The sequence below is a fragment of the Oryx dammah genome, unplaced genomic scaffold, assembly GCF_014754425.2.
Source record: "Oryx dammah isolate SB20612 unplaced genomic scaffold, SCBI_Odam_1.1 HiC_scaffold_26, whole genome shotgun sequence".
Lineage (NCBI taxonomy): Eukaryota > Metazoa > Chordata > Mammalia > Artiodactyla > Bovidae > Oryx > Oryx dammah.
Window position 1 is genome coordinate 17,629,643 of NW_024070210.1, and position 18,934 is coordinate 17,648,576.

The 18,934-nt window shown below is 44.4% G+C and overlaps 2 protein-coding genes across 7 annotated transcripts in view; one reads left to right on the forward strand and one right to left on the reverse strand.

Moving 5' to 3' along the window:
* The first annotated feature begins 181 nt into the window (after positions 1 to 181).
* FAM161B (FAM161 centrosomal protein B) lies at positions 182 to 13,343 on the forward strand. Its single transcript, XM_040227528.1, has 9 exons — positions 182 to 314; positions 3,070 to 3,389; positions 4,346 to 4,899; positions 6,647 to 6,993; positions 7,459 to 7,586; positions 9,433 to 9,597; positions 9,816 to 9,915; positions 11,314 to 11,456; positions 12,135 to 13,343. The coding sequence occupies exons 1-9, from the start codon at positions 261 to 263 to the stop codon at positions 12,271 to 12,273; spliced, it is 1,950 nt and encodes a 649-aa protein (XP_040083462.1). The 5' UTR covers positions 182 to 260; the 3' UTR covers positions 12,274 to 13,343.
* A 2,930-nt stretch (positions 13,344 to 16,273) lies between these two features.
* The window catches only part of ZNF410 (zinc finger protein 410), a 44,658-nt gene continuing 41,997 nt past the window's right edge, over positions 16,274 to 18,934 (reverse strand). For all 6 annotated transcript variants that reach the window (XR_005718817.1, XR_005718816.1, XM_040227529.1 and 3 more), the window contains one exon: positions 16,274 to 17,039. Coding sequence is in view for 4 of the 6 variants with exons in the window: in XM_040227529.1 (XP_040083463.1) it covers positions 17,001 to 17,039 (39 nt within the window). In the remaining 2 variants the exon portion in view is untranslated. The remainder of the gene's footprint in view (positions 17,040 to 18,934) is intronic.

The window sequence follows — 18,934 nt, forward strand, 5'->3', positions numbered from 1 at the left end:
CACCGGCCGCTAGAGCGACGATCTTAAAACCGGAAGTGTAAATTAACAAAGAAAATAGGCCAATCAGAAAGCGAGCCCTCCCTGACTGGGCGGGATAGAAGAGAGGCTGCCTGGGGAGGGGAATGGTTCGAGTATCCGCCTGGGAGCCAATCAGAGGCCCACGCTACAAAGGGGCGGAACCTGAGCCGCGTCGCTTGCGCCTCCACCGCCGCTGTCACCGCCGCTGTCACCGCCGTTTGTCTCTCTACCCGGCTGAGGAGATGACCGTGGGGAGTTCTGCAGGAGCCTCTGGCGGCGCTCAGTGGAGCCATCAGGTGAGGAGAGAAAAAGAAGGAGAGGGATCAGGTTTGCACCCCGGAAAGGAAACCCTGAGAGAGGGAGCTGTTTGAAACGTTGCCTTGGAGACAGACGACCGGGGCGTGTCACCGGGGCGTGGGATTCTAGCCTGCACTGTTTGCAGACGCGAAGGCGGGCTCTTAACTCCGGGACTTGAACCGCTTGCGCCTTGCGTCAGGCTCTTATAGAATCGTAGCAGTGTCACTGTTTTCGCTTATCGTTTCAACCACCTCCAGGATTGTTGTCTCCGTTTTGTATTATAGGAGAGAAAACAGGCACAGAGAGACTAAGAAATTTGCCCCCAAATTCAGAAGTGAAGTGAAGTGAAAGTAGCTCGGTCGTGTCCGACTCTTTACGACCCCCATGGACTTTACAGTCCGTGGAATTCTCCAGGCCAGAATACTGGAGTGGGTAGCCTATCCGTTCTCCAGGGGATCTTCCCGATCCAGGAATTGAACCGGGGTCTCCTGCATTGCAGGCGGATTCTTTACCAGCTGAGCTTGCAGGGAAGCCCTCCAAATTCAGAGACAGAAAGTAAATTGGTGGTCTCAGGGCTTGAGGAGTGGGGATGGGTTAGGGAAAATAGGAAGTGACTGCTAAATGGAATGAGGTGTTTTGAGAGTTGATTAAAAATTGACTGTGGTGATGGCTGCACAACTGAATATACTGAAACCCACTGAATTGTACACTGAGTTGTATGAATTGTATGATATGTAGGAATTATATCAATAAAGTCGTTTTTAGAAAAGAATTTTCCTAAAGTCACATGCTTTTCAGTAGCAAAATGAGGGCTAGGGCACACATACCTTTGACTCAAAATCCAGTGTTCTTTTGCAGTATGAGAGCCAGATCTTTGAGCACCCAGTTCAGCCGTTACCAGGTGTCCACTTGGAGACCAGAAACAGCCCTTCCCCCAATTGCAGCCAGTCAACCTGTGCCATCCCATCATGGCCCCAGCCTGCCTCTCTAAGGATTTCTCTAGTACTGCCCTCCAACCACATTGGCCCTCTTTATACTTCTCCAAGAGTCATTTGTTCCACCCTCAGGTCCCTGCCTCAAGGCCTTTGCACTTGTTCTGTTTTGTTTTGTTTTGTTTTGTTTTTAACCCCAAACCCTCTTTCCCCACATCTTGGCAAGTCTGACATTTTTCTCACCGATCAGGTGTCAACCTGAAAGTCCTCCACAGTGAGAAAGTGAAAATCATCCCAGGACTGAGAAAGTACAACTCAGACTGTAATAGACCCAGATAAGGCCAGCAGCAAGATCAGCAGAAATCAGTATTTCTCACAGGGCCACGTTGTACCTGCAAAACAACTAGTACCACATACTTCTAAATGATTATGCTTACTTACCAACTGCTTATCCAGCCCTACTTTGTTCTTGCCACGTTTTGAATAAAAATGGCTCATTCACCCACTTACTAAACTGCCCTCTTCATGATAACATCCATCCAGAGTTGATCCCTGCTTCCCCTAATCCTCCTCAGAATCATTCAGGACAAACAAACCCTAGAAAAAGCCCTCAACCCCCACCCCAACCAAGTTTCTAATTTCCCAAAGTGTGTGCTAAGCCACTTCAGTCATGTCCAACTCTTTACAACGCTATGGACTATAGGTCACCAGGCTGCTCTGTACATGGCATTCTCCAGGCAAGAATACGGGAGTGGGTTGCCATGCCCTCCTCCATGGGATCTTCCCCACCCAGGGATCAAACCCACGTCTCTTACATCTCCAGCACTGGCAGGCTGATTCTTTCCCGCTAGTGCCACCTGAGAAGCCCCTTTAGAAGGTATTCTGTAACAAGTTAATAAACCTAGTTCTGATTACAGGTACATTCCTAGTGGTCTTTATCTGATGGACTTTTATCAACAGAGAAGCTTCCCATAGCCATTCCATCGTCTATCACAGTTTTGTGGTTTTATTGAATTATTACCATCTTACATTGTCTTTCTCCCTTCACTAGGATGTAAGCTTCATGAGTAGGGACCTTGTTTGTCTTGTTCTCAACCCAATGCCCAACACACATTCAGTTCAGCAGCTCAGTCGTGTCTGACTCTTTGCGACCCCATGGACTGCAGCATGCCAGGCTTCCCTGTCCATCACCAACTCCCAGAGCCTACTCAAACTCATGTCCATCACGTCGGTGATGCCATCCATCCATCTCATCCTCTGTCGTCCCTTTCTACCACCTTCAATCTTTCCCAGCATTGCACATTAGACACCAGTAAATATTTTCTGAATGAAAGGAGTGTTTAAACCTGGTTAGATTTCCCACTTTCTAGGACTCTTTCAGCTAAACCACACTGTCTCTCCTGTTAATTACTCATTCCTAGTAAGAGGGTGGGAATTAGCTAGCATATGAGAAAAGCAGAGATGTAGACAGGGGAAGCCTGAAAAGGGAGATTGGCAACTAGTAGGTAAAACCCCCAAAGGGCAGGTCCCAGCATGTGGCCAAGGTCACAGGTAGGATTCCTAGAGCGCAGGGTTGCATGGGGAAAGGAGGTACTCCACAAATGCTCACCACACTGCATGAACCAACTCAGCTCTGATTCCCTTTCCTGCCCTCCAACCAATCACAGCCTATATCCTGAGACATGAAATTTCTTTAAAGCAAGTAACACATTTTCCTTGGTCCCCTACCGCAGTCCCTATTATATAGATTTATTTAACATGAAATTAATAGTTACGTGTTGAAATCATAGTTTGACCCACAGTCTGTTCTATTTTGTTTTAGATATTTTTCCCAAAATCCTCCTCAGACACAGACACAGACAACGAGCTGCAGGAGGATGGGCTGGTTTTGCCCAGGGCTGGCAAACTCAGTGAGTTCCTCGGTCCAGAGGAGGAGACAGACTCTACTTCTGACTCAACTGAGAGTTTTTTCGAGACTCTGCAGGCACTGAGGCAGAAAGACAGGTGGTGCCTGTTGGAATCCCTTTACCCGTCTGACCCAGACAGTAATGAGAGCCTCTCTGAAGAGGATGAGGACCTGGAGCGTTTCTTCCAAGACAAAGGCAGTGGGAAGCCACAGGTGCAGTACCCCCCATCTGCGAGGTAAGGCAGTGCACAGCTCTGGCCAAGCCACACTGTTACTCTAGGCCTCATCTTCCTCCTCAGTAAAACAAAGACCTGCTTCTGCAAGTGCCGCTTACCCATGCTCCAGCTCAGCATCAGCCAAACGTGTTCTGATTCCTACCCAGTCCTTAATCACGCTGGGTAACCCTTAGTCAACTGAAACTTTGGGATCGATTAAAGAGATGCCTTTCCCAAATATGCTACCTCCCTGAGAATGGCACCAAGGTCCATTTACCTTGCCAAGCCCTGCTCTATGCCGTTATACTTTATCTCTTGTAGTATTTCTTTTCTCCTCCCAATAATCCTGTAAGCAGATATCATTTTTGCTATTCTGCAGTTGAGGAAATTGAGGTTCCAGGAGAACCTTGCTGGAGGCCACACAGCTGGTAATTGTTTGAAGCAAGTTTTGAACCTGGGCCTGACTCTAAAGCCCTCCTCCTCATCACTGCCCTCTTCTCTCTACCAAATGAAAAGATTAGAGTGCAAAGTGAAAACTCTTAGATCAATTCTAAGAAGAGACTTCCTTCCTAGGGCTGCTGGGTTGGCCTGTGGGAAGGAGAGAGGCTGGGTTGAGAAAAGCGCAGGCCTAGAGGCAGTCAGTAAGTCATCTGCCTACAATGCAGGAGACCTGGGTTCAATTCCTGGGTCGGGAAGATCCCCTGGTGAAGGAAATGGCAAGCCACTCCAGTATTCTTGCCTGGAGAATCCCATGGACAGAGGAGCCTGGCGGGCTACAGTCCATGGGGTCGCAAGAGTCGGACATGACTTAGCGACTAAAAACACCAGCCACCAAACCAGAGGCCTGTGGGGCTCTGACATGAGGCTGAGAAACTAGGTGTGACCTGCTGGAAGTGGGGGGGAAGGCAGAGGATCTTGGAGGAGCTGGGCATCCTGGCCATCCCGTCCTCCACGCACACAGCTGCTCTGTCCCCCAGGTGTGGCTCCATGAGGCGCTGCAGCTCCTGGGGCACCCTGCCGTCCCATACTCCCAAGGCTCAGCCACAGCCACCGTCCAGCTCCAGGCCTCCCTCCCAGCACAGAAGCATCAGCTCCTGGGTGTCGTCCATCACCGTCCCTCAACCATTCCGCATGACGCTGCGTGAGGCCAGGAAGAAGGCACAGTGGCTGGCCTCCCCTGCCTCCTTTGAGCCTGAGAGGCGGCAGGCCGAGAAGCAGGGCCAGGAGGAGGCTGAGTGCCACCGGCAGTTCCGGGCCCAGCCCGTGCCCGCCCACGTCTACCTGCCCCTCTACCAGGAGGTCATGGAGCGCAATGAGGCACGCAGGCGGGCGGGGATCCAGAAGAGGAAGGAACTGCTCCTCTCTTCCTTGAAGCCCTTCAGCTTCCTGGAGAAGGAGGAGCGGAGAAAGCAAGCTACTCTGCAGAGGGACCTGGCCGCCACCGCCACTACAGCCAAAGTCCCCAAGCAGAAGGCCACCAGGAGGATCCCCAAGTCCGTTCTGGAGCCAGCCCTCGGGGACAAACTCCAGGGTAAAGACATCTTTAACCTCCCGGCCCCCTCCCGCCCGGAGGTGCTGACCGGGTGCTGTGGGGGAGAGTCAGGCTCAGGGGTCAGCCTGACTATGGAGATGGGCTGTTCGAGGGTGGCCCCGTCAGAGACCTTGCTCAGTGCAGGCCCAGGCCATGGGTGGGGTTGCGTCGGCTGGTACAATGGGGGCGCCTGGTCGGCAGAGGGGTGGGAGGTCCCAGGTTCATCCCGATGACCTCATCTGTCTCAGTGAGTGGATGCCAAAACCTCTGTGGCAGCACAGGCGCCGGAGAAGAGAGCCACTGAGATGTCTGGGGACCAGCCTAGGCCAGTACCACCGCTAGCCAGCTGCCCCCAAGGAAAGGCCCCCTCCCACCTCCTGTGAGGTATTTATTTCAAGAAGCGAAGCGTCTTGACTCTGGCTTTATTCACTCATTCAGTTAACACATGCCAGACCCCAGGTGTGAAGAAACAGATGTGGAGTTTGTGGACAAGGGAGGGAGGCAGACAAATCATTACAAATGTGACAAGTCACTTGCAGGGGATAAAGGGGGAAGCCTGGGGGAGCCTGTGGAACATGTAACAGAGGGACCTGACTTAGAGTGTGGTGAGGCGTGGGAACAGTGGAGGAAGGTCCCCAGAGAAAAGTGAGCGTGGGGGCTGACCCTAAAGGAGGAGCCGTGGGAAAGTAGAAGAAAAGGAATGAAGAGTGTATCAGGAAGAGACAGTACATTGAAGGAAAGAAAGCTGAGCGCATTTGAGGCATGGAAAGGTAGAGGGGAAAGAGAAAGGAGAGAAGGGTGGGACAGACAGGCACAAGCTGGGCCTGGGGCCTTGCAGGGCACAGGAGGGAGTTTGGCCTTCAGCTCAAGGGCAGCAGGGAGACCCTGAAGGGGTTGGGTTTTGTTTTGTTTTTCAGATTTTATTTATTTGGCTGTGCAGGATCTTCCTTGCGGCATGTGGGATCTAGTTCCGCGACCTAGATCTGTTATCTGGATTGAACCTGGGCCTCCTGCATTGGGAGCGTGGAGTCTTAGCCATCAGGGAAGTCCCCACTGAGGGGTTTTAGGGTGGCTCGTGGTCAGATACACAGTTCAGAAAGCTCACTCTACTCTGGGGATAATAAAGAGGGATGGGCGAGCCCAGAGGGATTGTGATCTACAGAAGCCTATTTCAGTGACTCGAGAAATTATGAAGCAGAGAGGATGAAAAGAGGCTGGCCCAGAGAGAGGTTAAAGAGGAGGAGATGGCAGAACCTGCGACTGATTGAAATGAGACAGGAGGCAGCAAGAGTGATGTGGGCTTGGGCAGTTGAGTGGACAGTGGGGCCTCTGCCCGAGAAGGGAGACCTGGGAGAGGAGCCGGGGTCTGGCCCATCCCTCCCGCTTCATCTCTGAAGAAGGCACTGTAGAAAGTGCTCAGTAAGTGTAAATGGTAGCTGCTTCTGCAGCCTGATTGGCACAGAGCAGCAGTGTCCTAGTCAACATTCATTAGGGCACTCTCTAGAAAAAAAGAGAAAAAGAAGTTATAGTGTTTGCCATTTTCATGGAATAAATACTCCTATCCTGGCCAACTTCAAGCTTTCCACACGGTGCCAACTGGCTTGCAAAATTCCTGGAAAGTTAATCACGGGTTCCAGCCTCGTTACATTCCATCATTGCAAGTATTTAAGAGGGAAAGCTCTCCAAACCTTTTGGTATGAAGCTTGGTCCCTTCTCACCCACTGCCACCCTGACTTCTCTTCCACAGAAGCTGAGCTCCTTAGGAAAATTCGCATCCACATGAGAGCCCTAGACACGCTCCAGAAGGCCTCCTCCCCCATTACCCCCTCCAGTAGCCAGGCTGACCCACAGCCTCGAACAGCCACACGGACCCGGGAGGAAAAGCTTGGGTTTCTGCACACTGATTTTGGATTCCAGCCTCGGGTGAATCCTGCTGTCCCTGATTATGAAGAACTTTACAAGGCCTTCCAGAAGCAAGCTGCCAAGAGAAGAGACACCCGGGAGGCAACACGCAGCAAGCCCTTCTTGCTGAGAACTGCCAGCCTGTATCACACGCGGAGGCCCTGTGATGTCGCCGCCTCTGAAGGGAGAAAGGTGAGAGCTCAGGCAGGAGGGCCAGGGCTGAGGCCCAAAACACAGGAGGGGCCAAGTCTCAATGGAAGGCACTTCTCTCAACATTTTTCTATCTTAAAAAAAAAAAAGACACTGGCTCAGCTGTAAGCAGATTCACAGATCCTAAACATTTATGACCACAGGAATACTTCTCTTCCTTTCTTTTTGGTAGAGGGACTTTGCAGAAAGAAGTCCAAGCAAGTTTGGAAGCCAGGGAGTTGGGATCCATTAGCCATGTCCCAGTACCAATTCCAAAGAACTCTTCTCCTCTAATTAAAAACTTTGGGATTGATATCCAAGTCTTGGCCCTTAGATCTCATTACCCTTGTTTTAATCCCAAGAGAGAAATGAAGACTCTGACTAGTACTTCACCACAGTTGAATCCCAGTGAAGACAGAAACTAATTGCACATGCTGTCCCACCAACGTCAGCCTTTGTTTTTTCTAGGAATCTCCACAGCCACCCGCCCCATGCCTGTCGAGGAGTCGTTCTCTGAATGGCCTTGCTTCCCTTTCTGCCAACACCCTCCCAGTACATATCACAGATGCCACCAGGAAGCGGGAATCTGCGGTCCGGTGAGTGGTCAGGCTGCACGAGGCTCATGGTGCTCGGATCTTGTCCCAAATGCTGGAACTCACCCATCTGCTGAGCCTCCTCTCCTGTTATCAGAGAGTCTGAGAAAGGGGTGGAAGGGGAGCCTCTGATCAGGACAGGAGTTCATGTGACCCCACACACTGAGTGCTGTAGAATGCCGAGCCATCACTCAGCTAGTATCCTGAGGGGAGTGACTTTGTGCTGGGCACAGTGTTAAAGTTGAAGATACCTTATGGAACCTATAGTTTAATATCTAGTCTGAAATACAGAAAAGCAAAGAAGCAACTATTATATCTTGTGAGTAGTATAATGATGGGGGAATATGGGGAACTGTAGGGGCACTGGGCAGCCTGGGTCTCTTGTAATAGATGTCTAAGGTGAAACCTGAAGAATGAGGAGTCACCCAAAGGCTGGAAAGAAAGAAGTTTCCAAACAGATGGAGATCCATTGGTGAGAGGAAGCTATAGGAACAGGAATTCAGAGAAGCCTGAACCTGTGTGTGTAACCCTGCTATAAAGATGAGGTATCCATGGCAGAGATTTGAGATTTTCTGATTCATCTTGGGGAACTATTTTAAGTCAGTTGGGAAACAGGATCCTCCTCATTTTTAACTCTTTAACTGACCTGACTGTCCTGGTGGTGGTCTCATCCAGCCAGTGCCCCCAGCAGGAGTTCCTCCAGCAGGCCTCTGGTTGAACACAGCAGGCATGGTCACAGTGTAACAGGTGGCTTAGCCCTGGGAGGACTGGCATCTCAGTGCCCTCCTGTGGGGCTCACAGGAGTGCACAGAATCTCCGTGGCTGCTGAAGACCCACAACGTGGATTTTAGAAATGTATTTAGAATCTAAAGGATACTCCCTTCTTCCTCAAATTTCAGTCAGAGCTGCTAAATCAAGGCTCAGTGCATCAGTATTCTGAGGTCTCACTACGATGCTCACTGCGATAGGTCTCATGAACCAGAGGGTGGCCCACCTGCAGAGGGTGTCCACATCTGCATTCTGGCAATAGGGAATTTGACATCTTAGCAGATTAAACTTTCCCACCCTCCTTCCTAGTATGTCCATTTGAATATAAACACCCAACCGCAAGAGTCTTGACTTTTTTGGTAGAATTCTCTATAGTACCTTGTAGAATGATATTTACACAAACTGAATGCTGCAAGTTGACCCCCAAATTGTCTGTGCATTGAAGGAGACCCATTTCCAGGTCTCTGTGGAAACGCAGATATGTATTTCCAAAGGACTGTGAATTCAGGCACCTTCCAATTTACCATTTACCACACAGTTGTCAAGGGCAGAGGCTTGGGAGTCAGATATCCTGGTTCTAACCTTGGCTTTCACTTGCATGCTGGGTAGCTTTGAGCAAGTAGCTTACCCTCGAGGCCCAATCTTGTTGCCTATGAAAAGGGAGACTTACTGTCCTTACCTCAGATGGCAGCTGTTAGGATTACAAAAGCTAATGGCTATAAAGTACTTATTGGTGGCTGTTTGTACTTGGGTCAGTGTAGGTAGCTCAGCAAATGGTGGTTATTAGTATTACTGTTTCCAGATAGCAGGAAGCCTGAGTGTAAGAGTATTTTATCTCATGTTTTCCAGTTCAACTGATGAACTTCTCGTAGGGTAGAAACTCACTGTCCATGGTGCTGGAAAGGCTTCATCTGCCAGTGCATTTAACCACAGAATCTTATTCTTTCTGAAATCCCAGTGTGGTAAATTAGTCACCTGTTCATAGAAAAAAAACAACTGACTTTCCAGAGAGGTTACTAAGATTGCTTTAAATTTTACCCAGGTTGGTCATCTGTATTTCTTCCTTGCCTCTTCCCTTTAGATGTTCACTTGAGAAAAAGGAAAAAGCTGATGAAAGTACTCAGTGGTTGGAGATGCACAAAAAGAAGTGTCAGGCGATATCTAAATCTGTCACCTTGCGTGCAAAAGCCATGGATCCCCATAAAAGCCTGGAGGAGGTGTTCAGAGCAAAGCTGAAAGAGAATCGGTCAGTGTCCTCCATGTGTCAAAGGGATAACTATCTTGGGAGCCATTTGCCTTGAAAATGGGGTTATTACAGTAGGCTCCTGTAATCATAGTCAAGAATTTTGCTAGGCACACTTAGGAATTTCCAATGTCTATGGGAGTTATTCCATTTAACTGGAATGAAAGGTATTCCAGGTTGGAAAAACCTGGAATTCACTCTAAAAGTCTCGTGAATTTCAGGAACAATGACCGTAAAAGAGCAAAAGAGTATAAGAAAGAACTGGAGGAAATGAAGAAAAGAATACAAAGGCGGCCATATCTCTTCGAACAGGTTACCAAGGTAAATCTAAAGTATCATTTATTTTCTGTCTTGGATTAGACGGCTCTTAGAAATTATGAAACAGTTTATTATCTGGGTATTAAACACTTCCCTTAGGCTCAGAAAGATTCTAAATTTGGCTAATTTTATTACTACTATCTTTCCCAAGGTAAGAAGTGCATTGGTGAACACTGTTTGGACTGATTTCATCCAAGACTGGATTCCAAAGGCATCTATAAAGGGATATTTCTCTTCCTGGGGTTTTCACTATAGTTTACAGTTTGAATCAGAATGGAGATTAGATCCTGGACATACAATTAGTCTGGCACTGTTAAGAGTATCTCTAACTTGCTAACATCATCTCTCCTCCTGTAGTGCTGGTGCCCTGGGCATCCCCAGCCTCTAGAGCTGTGGCACATTTATAGGTCCTCAGGGGGTTGGGATGCTTGTAAGTACCCCACAAGGCCTCTTCCAGGTTACATGGCTTTCTGACTGCAAGATTCTCTTTAAGACGTTCTCTAGACTTTTAGGGAAGTTGGACTCAGTTGAGATTTCCCTAAGGAGGCTCTGGGGTTACTTGAAGAGCCTTAGAAAGGCTACCATCCCAGACAGCTTTGAGATGCATCAGGCCCTGTAGATCTCTCTCCTCTCCAGAGTTTCAAACAAAAGTTGGCATTCTGTAATGACCTGGTTCCAAATGCTGGGCATTATCAGTGCATTTCTGAGGCATTTCCTGGGTCCAGTCCTCCACAGCTCCCTGTGTATTACACATACACACATACATACACTGGACTGTCTTGGATTTACTTAGCAACTTAGATTTCTAAGTAAAAATTTCTCATAACGACTTTTGCTCTTTATGTTAGCTTTTTCCTAGGAAGCTCACTCTCAGATCTCAAAAGATCTTTCACCACTCTGAGAAAAATACTTTATCAAATAAGCAAAAAATAACCCTTTTCTGGTCTACGTACAGACCATCCATCCTGTTAAGAATGTTACTAGTGCAGCTTATTTTCAGTCTGTTATATGTAAGTGTTCCTGATGATGGTCTGGTTGCTTTTGAATCTTAAATGTTTTTAGTCCATCTTTTTCATTGTTGTCTCACTTGGTCTTCCAAAAATCTGAATCCTTGGCTGGCAAAGGTATGGTTCCCAAAACAGCAACTGGCATCTCCTCAGAGTATTAGAAATACAGAATTGCAGGCCCCATCTGAGAACTACCAAATGAGTGTCTGCATTGTAGTCTGATCTTCAGGTAGTTCCTATGTACTCTGAAGCTTGAAAACGAGGCTCTAAGTAATTTTCAGGCAAATCTGTGGACAGCATTAACAGTGGGGTGGTGGGATAGGGAAAAAAGTATTAAAGTATATTATAATTAATCTGGTAATTCAGCTATAGCAGATTCATTTCTATTCCACAGGACCTTGCCAGGAAGGAAGCAGAACAGCGGTATCGAGACACCCTGAAGCAGGCTGGGCTGGATGAAGACTTTGTGAGGAACAAGGGACAGGGCAGCCAGGCTCTACAGTGGAAGGAGCAGTGGGAAGTCAGTGATTGTCCCAGGTGATTGGGGTCATCCTGCAGCTCTCAAGCTGCATCTATAGCAGTGCTGCTGGGAGGAAGCTTTAAACACTCATTCATATTCTGAGGTCACAATCCTATACTATCATTATACTAAACCAGGGATCTCCAAGTAACACATCTAAATCTGGTGCGTAGTACAGTTGTGAATAAAATATAATCATTGTATATTAGGTCTAGATTCCTTCAATATGAAACAGATCATTTTTCCAATTTCAGTCCAATGCCTTCACTTTTGAAGAAAAATCATGTATACTTTTACTTCCTATTAAATGTTAAATTACACTCTTTGACAAGTGAAGGCAGAAGCCTTTACAGAGCCCAATAAAAGCTGTAAAATCTTGATCAAAGCCTTTCTTTTCCCTTTAGCATGATCCCCATGGCTTTTTCAAAGCTAGCATTTTAAAAAAGTAACTCATTAGCACCAACTCCTCCATTGATATCATCTAATAAGTCAGAGAAAAAAGTACAGTATTTCCATTACTCTCAAATTTTGTTAAGTCCTAGCAGCCCTTCCCCTAATTCCTATCTCAGTTTTCCCCCTAGAAATTTGCCTTTCTACCCCATACAGAATAATGATAATGCTGAAACCATGCTTATGCCTTACATGATGGTTCCTTTAAAACTTAAAATTGTGTAATGCTTTAATTTATTCTGCAGCACTCATGAAACTACAAAACTTGGCATCAGGAATCCACAGCAGGATTTAGAAGAATCTCTGGATCAGCTTTCAAGTCCCAAAAAAGAACTGGAGGAGCTGTCTTATGAATTACCAGATAATCTCAGAACACTTGCTTAATAAGGATACTTACAATACTGCTTTTGAATAATATCAAGCAGCAAACTTGGGGTTGAGTCAAGGTGGACAAAACTTGGATTTTGAGTCATGGTTACTTCTGGAGAATGGAGGAAAGAAAAGTAGATAACAGAGAACGATCCAAGTTAAATCAAAGTGAGAAGTTCAAGATGGAGAGATCAGAGCTGATTAATGGTTCTTTTTTTGTGCCTCACACTTAAGCATATGTACAGAAAGAAGGTGTAAGCCTTCCTGGTCAGGAAACAAATGGGTCATATGGGCTAGCTGTAAGACAGCAGGAGATAGAAAAGAGACTTGAAAATATGGTCCTGCTGGACTATCGGCCTAGAATTGCCAGGTAAACCACATTTTCAACAGAAACAAATTTGCATGTTGGCAACTAATTTAAAAATTACTGGGAATCCACTGGTGGTCCAGTGGTTAGGACTCTGCTTTCACTGCCAAGGTGTGGGTTCATTCCCTGGTCAGGGAATTAAGATCCTACAAGCTGCATGGCCCGCCCCCCCCCCCAAAAAAAATTGGAAATAATGTGTGGGCAGAACAATTCACATTAGTGTATCAGATTTAGCCCATGGGGGGGTGACACCTTTGCAACCCAAAATACAGGGTTTCTCAGTCTCAACACTATTGACATTTTGGGCCAGATGACACTTTCAGGTGAGGGAGCTATACACTGTAGAATGTTTAGCAGCACCCCTGGCCTGTACTCACTAGATGCCAATAGCATCCCTCTCCCGTTTTGACAACCAAAAATGTCTCCAGATATTGCGAAAAGTCCCCTGGGTGGCAAAATGTCCTTGGTTGAAGATCATTGTTCTAATATAAAAATAAGTGTAGGTTCTAGTATAAAATTGGCATTTTAAAAATAGAAGTGTGAACTCAGGGTAATTATGCATGTCATTAACAGACTAAGAACTATCACTGTAATTACTTTATTTAAAACAGTAGTTAATTCTTTGCTGTATCTGCACAGAATGTGCCACTGTGTGCATGTATGTACTGTGTCAGCATGAGATTCATTTTAATAAATTTGAAACTTCTTCTGACAGCCATGACGTCCTACCAATAGGTGATTTTGGATGCTTTTCTTCTCAGCAATAATAATTAGATATTCTCTCTCAGTAACTGTAAAGACAGGATGATAGCAAGAGTGCCTGCTCTAACAGGAGAACTTTGATCATGTTTTTAAAATTACCTTTCTGCAAAGATTCAAGAATATCTTGATACTCTTGATATTAGAGTGATACTCTAATAACTACTAGTTGGAGATGAAGATGCTCGTGTGAGGTGCTCCAAGACTTCTGAACTCAGTTTTACCTGCATGGACTCCTAAGGGTAGATCAGTGCCCCATCTTAAAAGGAAAGGCTGAATTATTTTCTTAATCTAGTCTCTAAGAAAACAAGTTTGTTTAAAACAAGGAGCCATAGAGGATCCTGCTGTGATTTATGTCGGAAAGTCTTTTGCCTATGTTCTCCTCTAGGAGTTTTATAGTTTCTGGTCTTACATTTAGATCTTTAATCCATTTTGAGTTTATTTTTGTGTATGGTGTTAGAAAATGTTCTAGTTTCATTCTTTTACAAGTGGTTGACCAGTTTTCCCAGCACCACTTGCCTCTTTTGTCAAAGATAAGGTGTCCATAGGTGTGTGGATTTATCTCTGGGCTTTCTATTTTGTTCCATTGATCTATATTTCTGTCTTTGTGCCAGTACCATACTGTCTTGATGACTGTGGCTCTGTAGTAGAGCTTGAAGTCAGGCAGGTTGATTCCTCCAGTTCCATTCTTTCTCAGGATTGCTTTGGCTATTTGAGGTTTTTTGTATTTCCATACAAATTGTGAAATTATTGTTCTAGCTCTATGAAAAATACCGTTGGTAACTTGATAGGGATTGCATTGAATCTATAAATTGCTTTGGGTAGTATACTCATTTTCACTATATTGATTCTTCCAAACCAAGAATATGGTATATTTCTCCATCTATTAGTGTCCTCTTTGATTTCTTTCACCAGTGTTTTATAGTTTTCTATATATAGGTCTTTAGTTTCTTTAGGTAGATATATTCCTAAGTATTTTATTATTTTCGTTGCAATGGTGAATGGAATTGTTTCCTTAATTTCTCTATTTTCTCATTATTGGTGTATAGGAATGCAAGGGATTTGTGTGTGTTGATTTTATATCCTGCAACTTTACTATATTCATTGATTAGCTCTAGCAATTTTCTGGTGGAGTTTTTAGGGTTTTCTATGTAGAGGATCATGTCATCTGCAAACAGTGAGAGTTTTACTTCTTTTCCAATTTGGATTCCTTTTATTTCTTTTTCTGCTCTGATTGCTGTGGCCAAAACTATGTTGAATAGTAGTGGTGAAAGTGGGCACCCTTGTCTTGTTCCTGACTTTAGGGGACATGCTTTCAATTTTTCACTATTTAGGATAATGTTTGCTGTGGGTTTGTCATATATAGCTTTTATTATGTTGAGGTATGTTCCTTCTATTCCTGCTTTCTGGAGAGTTTTTATCATAAATGGATGTTGAATTTTGTCAAAGGCTTTCTCTGCATCTATTGAGATAATCATATGGCTTTTATTTTTCAATTTGTTAATGTGGTGTATTACATTGATTGATTTGTGGATATTGAAGAATCCTTGTACCCCTGGGATAAAGCCCACTTGCTCATGGTGTATGGTCTTTTTAATGTGTTGGATTCTGATTGCTAGAATTTTGTTAAGGGTTTCTGCATCTATGTTCATCAGTGATATAAATCACAGCAGGATCCTCTATGACCCACCTCCCAGAATACAGGAAATAGAAGCAAAAATAAACAAATGGGACCTAATTAAACTTACAAGCTTCTGCACAACAAAGGAAACTAAGCAAGGTGAAAAGACAGCCTTCAGAATGGGAGAAAATAATAGCAAGTGAAGCAATTGACAACTCATCTCAAAAATATACAAGCAACTCATGCAGCTCAATTCCAGAAAAATAAACGACCCAATCAAAAAATGGGCCAAAGAACTAAATAGACATTTCTCCAAAGAAGACATACAGATGGCTAACAAACACATGAAAAGATACCACCACTCATTATCAGAGAAATGCGAATCAAAACCACAATGAGGTACCATTTCACGCCAGTCAGAGTGGCTGCAATCCAAAAGTCTACAAGCAATAAATACTGGAGAGGGTGTGGAGAAAAGGGAACCCTCTTACACCGTTGGTGAGAATGCAAACTAGTACAGCCACTATGGAGAACAGTGTGGAGATTCCTTAAAAAACTGGAAATAGAACTGCCCTATGACCCAGCAATCCCACTGCTGGGCATATACACCAAGGAAACCAGAATTGAAAGAGACACGTGTACCCCAATGTTCATCGCAGCACTGTTTATAACAGCCAGGACATGGAAGCAGCCTAGATGTCCATCAGCAGATGAATGGATAAGAAAGCTGTGGTACATATACACAATGGAGTATTACTCAGCCATTAAAAAGAATACATTTGAATCAGTTCTAATGAGGTAGATGAAACTGGAGCCTATTATACAGAGTGAAGTAAGCCAGAAAGAAAAACACCAATACAGTATACTAACGCATATATATGGAATTTAGAAAGATGGCAATGATAACCCTGTATGCGAGACAGCGAAAGAGACACAGATGTATAGAACAGTCTTTTGGACTCTGTGGGAGAGGGAGAGGGAGAGGGTGGGATGATTTGGGAGAATGGCATTGAAACATGTATAATATCATATAAGAAACAAATCGCCAGTCCAGGTTTGATGCAGGATACAGGATGCTTGGGGCTGGTGCAGTGGGACGACCCAGAGGGATGGTACGGGGAGGGAGGAGGGAGGGGGGTTCAAGATGGGGAACACGTGTATACCTGTGGCAGATTCATGTTGATGTATGGCAAAACCAATACTATAAAGTAATTAACCTCCTATTAAAATAAATATATATTAAAAAAAAAAAAAACAAGGAGTCAAAGAACTGACCAGTTGTTTTATTTCAAGGAAAAACAATTGAAGCTCTGAATCATGATTTTTAACTTAAAAAAAAACAAAACTCTTAACATGCTACTGTATGTTCCATAAACAAAGAAAGCAAAGTGGCCAAGTAGAGGTGATTAGGACAAGATAGTACCTCAGCTTGGGCCAAGCAGGGATTCAAGTAATTTATTTTTTTGCAGCCCAGTGGCGGAGAGTCTCTTACTCAGGTTGCTAAAGGGAGAATGTCACAACAGGACTGACATCATACCCTTCTCCAAAGCAACAAGGCATCTTGAAAGCTGAACTTCTTGGTGAAGTTTTATGGTTGGTGGCAGGATTTAGTTCACCCAAGTGAAAAGACAGCTCAGTCTGGGATGAAAACTCTTCAAAGGAAAACCTCCCCTCAACAGTCTTACTGAGAAACCGCAGCCAACACGTAATCAAACTCGCTTTTGGGAGAAGTCTATCCCAAAACTGTGCAGTGGGAAGAGAGGTAGGTCTAGTTACCCAGCCCATATTCACTGCTTTCTTCCTTGTCTGCATCAGATGGTAACTGAAGAGAAGCTCTCCTACGTTCATCTTCTAGGCCAGAAAAGATGAACAGAGGCAAAGTGGGGTCCTTTTTTGTTTTGGTTCTGGCAAATTGTGAGCCATAAGCATCCTGTTCCCACTGAATGCACTCTGGGATCAGACAAAGCTGCTCTTCCAGCAGTCAGCACCCATGGCTCATGTCCGTCTTTCAGTTAAATCTCCTTGGTTTAGTAACTGTAAGAGATTAAAAACAAATCTGGAATAGTTACCAGTGAATAATAGGAAAAAACTCATACTAAGTGAAAGGTTTACAACTGGGGGTGGGGAATACACTACAAGGGTGAGTCAGGGACAGCTAGTTCCAAGAGACATGCACAGACTGATAGATCTCATTTTATACACTGACCTTAGGACAGCACTTTGACCACTTGATGCTATCATTTCCACTATGGTAGTAAAATATCTTGATAATAATAATAATATTCTATAAGCCAAATTATTATTTGTGTAATCACACTCACTAGTCAGGCAAATCAGAACTGGTGGAACCAAAAATCTTATATCAATCAGTTAACCAAGGTACTGTTAAACCAAAGTCAGTTAACCAAAGGCTTCAGGTTCAAGTAGAAATAAAAGGAATGGGGTTCTGCATGAAAACTACAACCCAGTCATGAAAAATCAGAGATTTTCTGGCCTTAAAATACCTTTCCTGTGATGAGGAAGACAAGTCTGAGAGTCTCCAATGGGGTGAACATTCCACTCTAAACCCAGGGTTCCTACTGTAAAGTGGTTTTGTATAATAATTGATGAAACTGGGTTCTATTTTATTATGAAAACAAAACGAGATGGGAATAATACAGTGAAAACAGGATAAACACTGAGCTTCTTATAAAATCTAATCAAGTAAATTTTGAGCTGGAGATATATTCGGTGATCTTAATTTAGATGAAGGTAATTTACATAGTAGGATTTAATGGTATAGAAGTTAAAGAAATTTAAAGAAAAGCATAAAACTTAGAGAAAGAAACTACAGATCTGATTTGATGCTGGGTGGTAGAAAATGGTATGTGGTAGAGAATGGTAAGAATGGTATGTATTTAATCTAGACCAAGAGCCACATGTTTGCACTCAAACTTAGCAATGGCACTTTTGAGAAATGTTAAAGAATTGGTCATTTCTGTTTTCCTCCTTTTTTAATTGGGAAATATTTTTCTAAGATAAAGTCAAAGCTAGCTGGCAATCATTTATACTGGTTCTTAAGTTCAAGAATGTAAACTCAGTGGGGCTACAGAACCCCATTTGGGAAGACCGTTAGTCCATAAGAGGTCAAAAGCCCTTGGGTCTCTGCTGGGCCTACACAGTGAACCCTCTAATTCTCAGAAGACCTGGCCACCCTGAAGGAAAATCAAAACTGTCCAATCTGAACCATCTGAGCAAGAGTTCATTTGTAGTTCATCTATTTTCCATGATAATTTCTGATACTTGACTTGGTTGTTCTCTGATATTCTTGATAAGTTATCTTTATTTTTAGAGCATATTTACAAGGGTCCAATTAGAAGTCCATCAATAGATACTTACAGGTCTGATCTACAATGCATGGTGATCTTTAAGAAACAATTTGGAATGGCTATGTGTTGTTTTAAGGTTTGCTCCTGCCTTCTCCTGCTCTGGCATCTGAGAATAATCCCTAAGGAATCAATACTCCTCATTCACTGGTAGAAAAGTCAGTTAGTAACTAGACCCTGGATGAGGAAGAAGATGAAGTCTGGAACCTTTGGGGGCTGACAGCTTGAAAAAAAATGAAAGGTACTGGAGAACGTGACAAGCTTGAAGGAAAAGGAGGGGATAAGCAATGGAAATGCCTTGATGACAGGAAAATAACAGTGGTAGGGTAAAGGAAAATAAAATAAGTGAGGCTCAGACAGAAGCTATATTTGTACACACACTCCTTGGAAGAAAAGTTATGACCAACCTAGATAGTATTCCAGGTTCCTATGAAATATTGCTCTTTACAACATTGGACTTTCCTTAAAAAAAAAAAGATTTAAAAAAAAAAAAAAAAAGCAGAGACATTACTTTGCCAACTAAGGTCCGTCTAGTCAAGGCTATGGTTTTTCCTATGGTCATGT

What these genes read in the sequence shown, in the direction of transcription:
- FAM161B (XM_040227528.1), top strand. Translation starts at nt 261, where the DNA reads ATGACCGTGGGGAGTTCTGCAGGAGCCTCTGGCGGCGCTCAGTGGAGC. An exon ending in CCGCCTCTGAAGGGAGAAAG is followed by an intron (nt 6,994 to 7,458) that starts GTGAGAGCTCAG and finishes TGTTTTTTCTAG; the next exon opens with GAATCTCCACAGCCACCCGC. An exon ending in AAGCGGGAATCTGCGGTCCG is followed by an intron (nt 7,587 to 9,432) that starts GTGAGTGGTCAG and finishes TCTTCCCTTTAG; the next exon opens with ATGTTCACTTGAGAAAAAGG.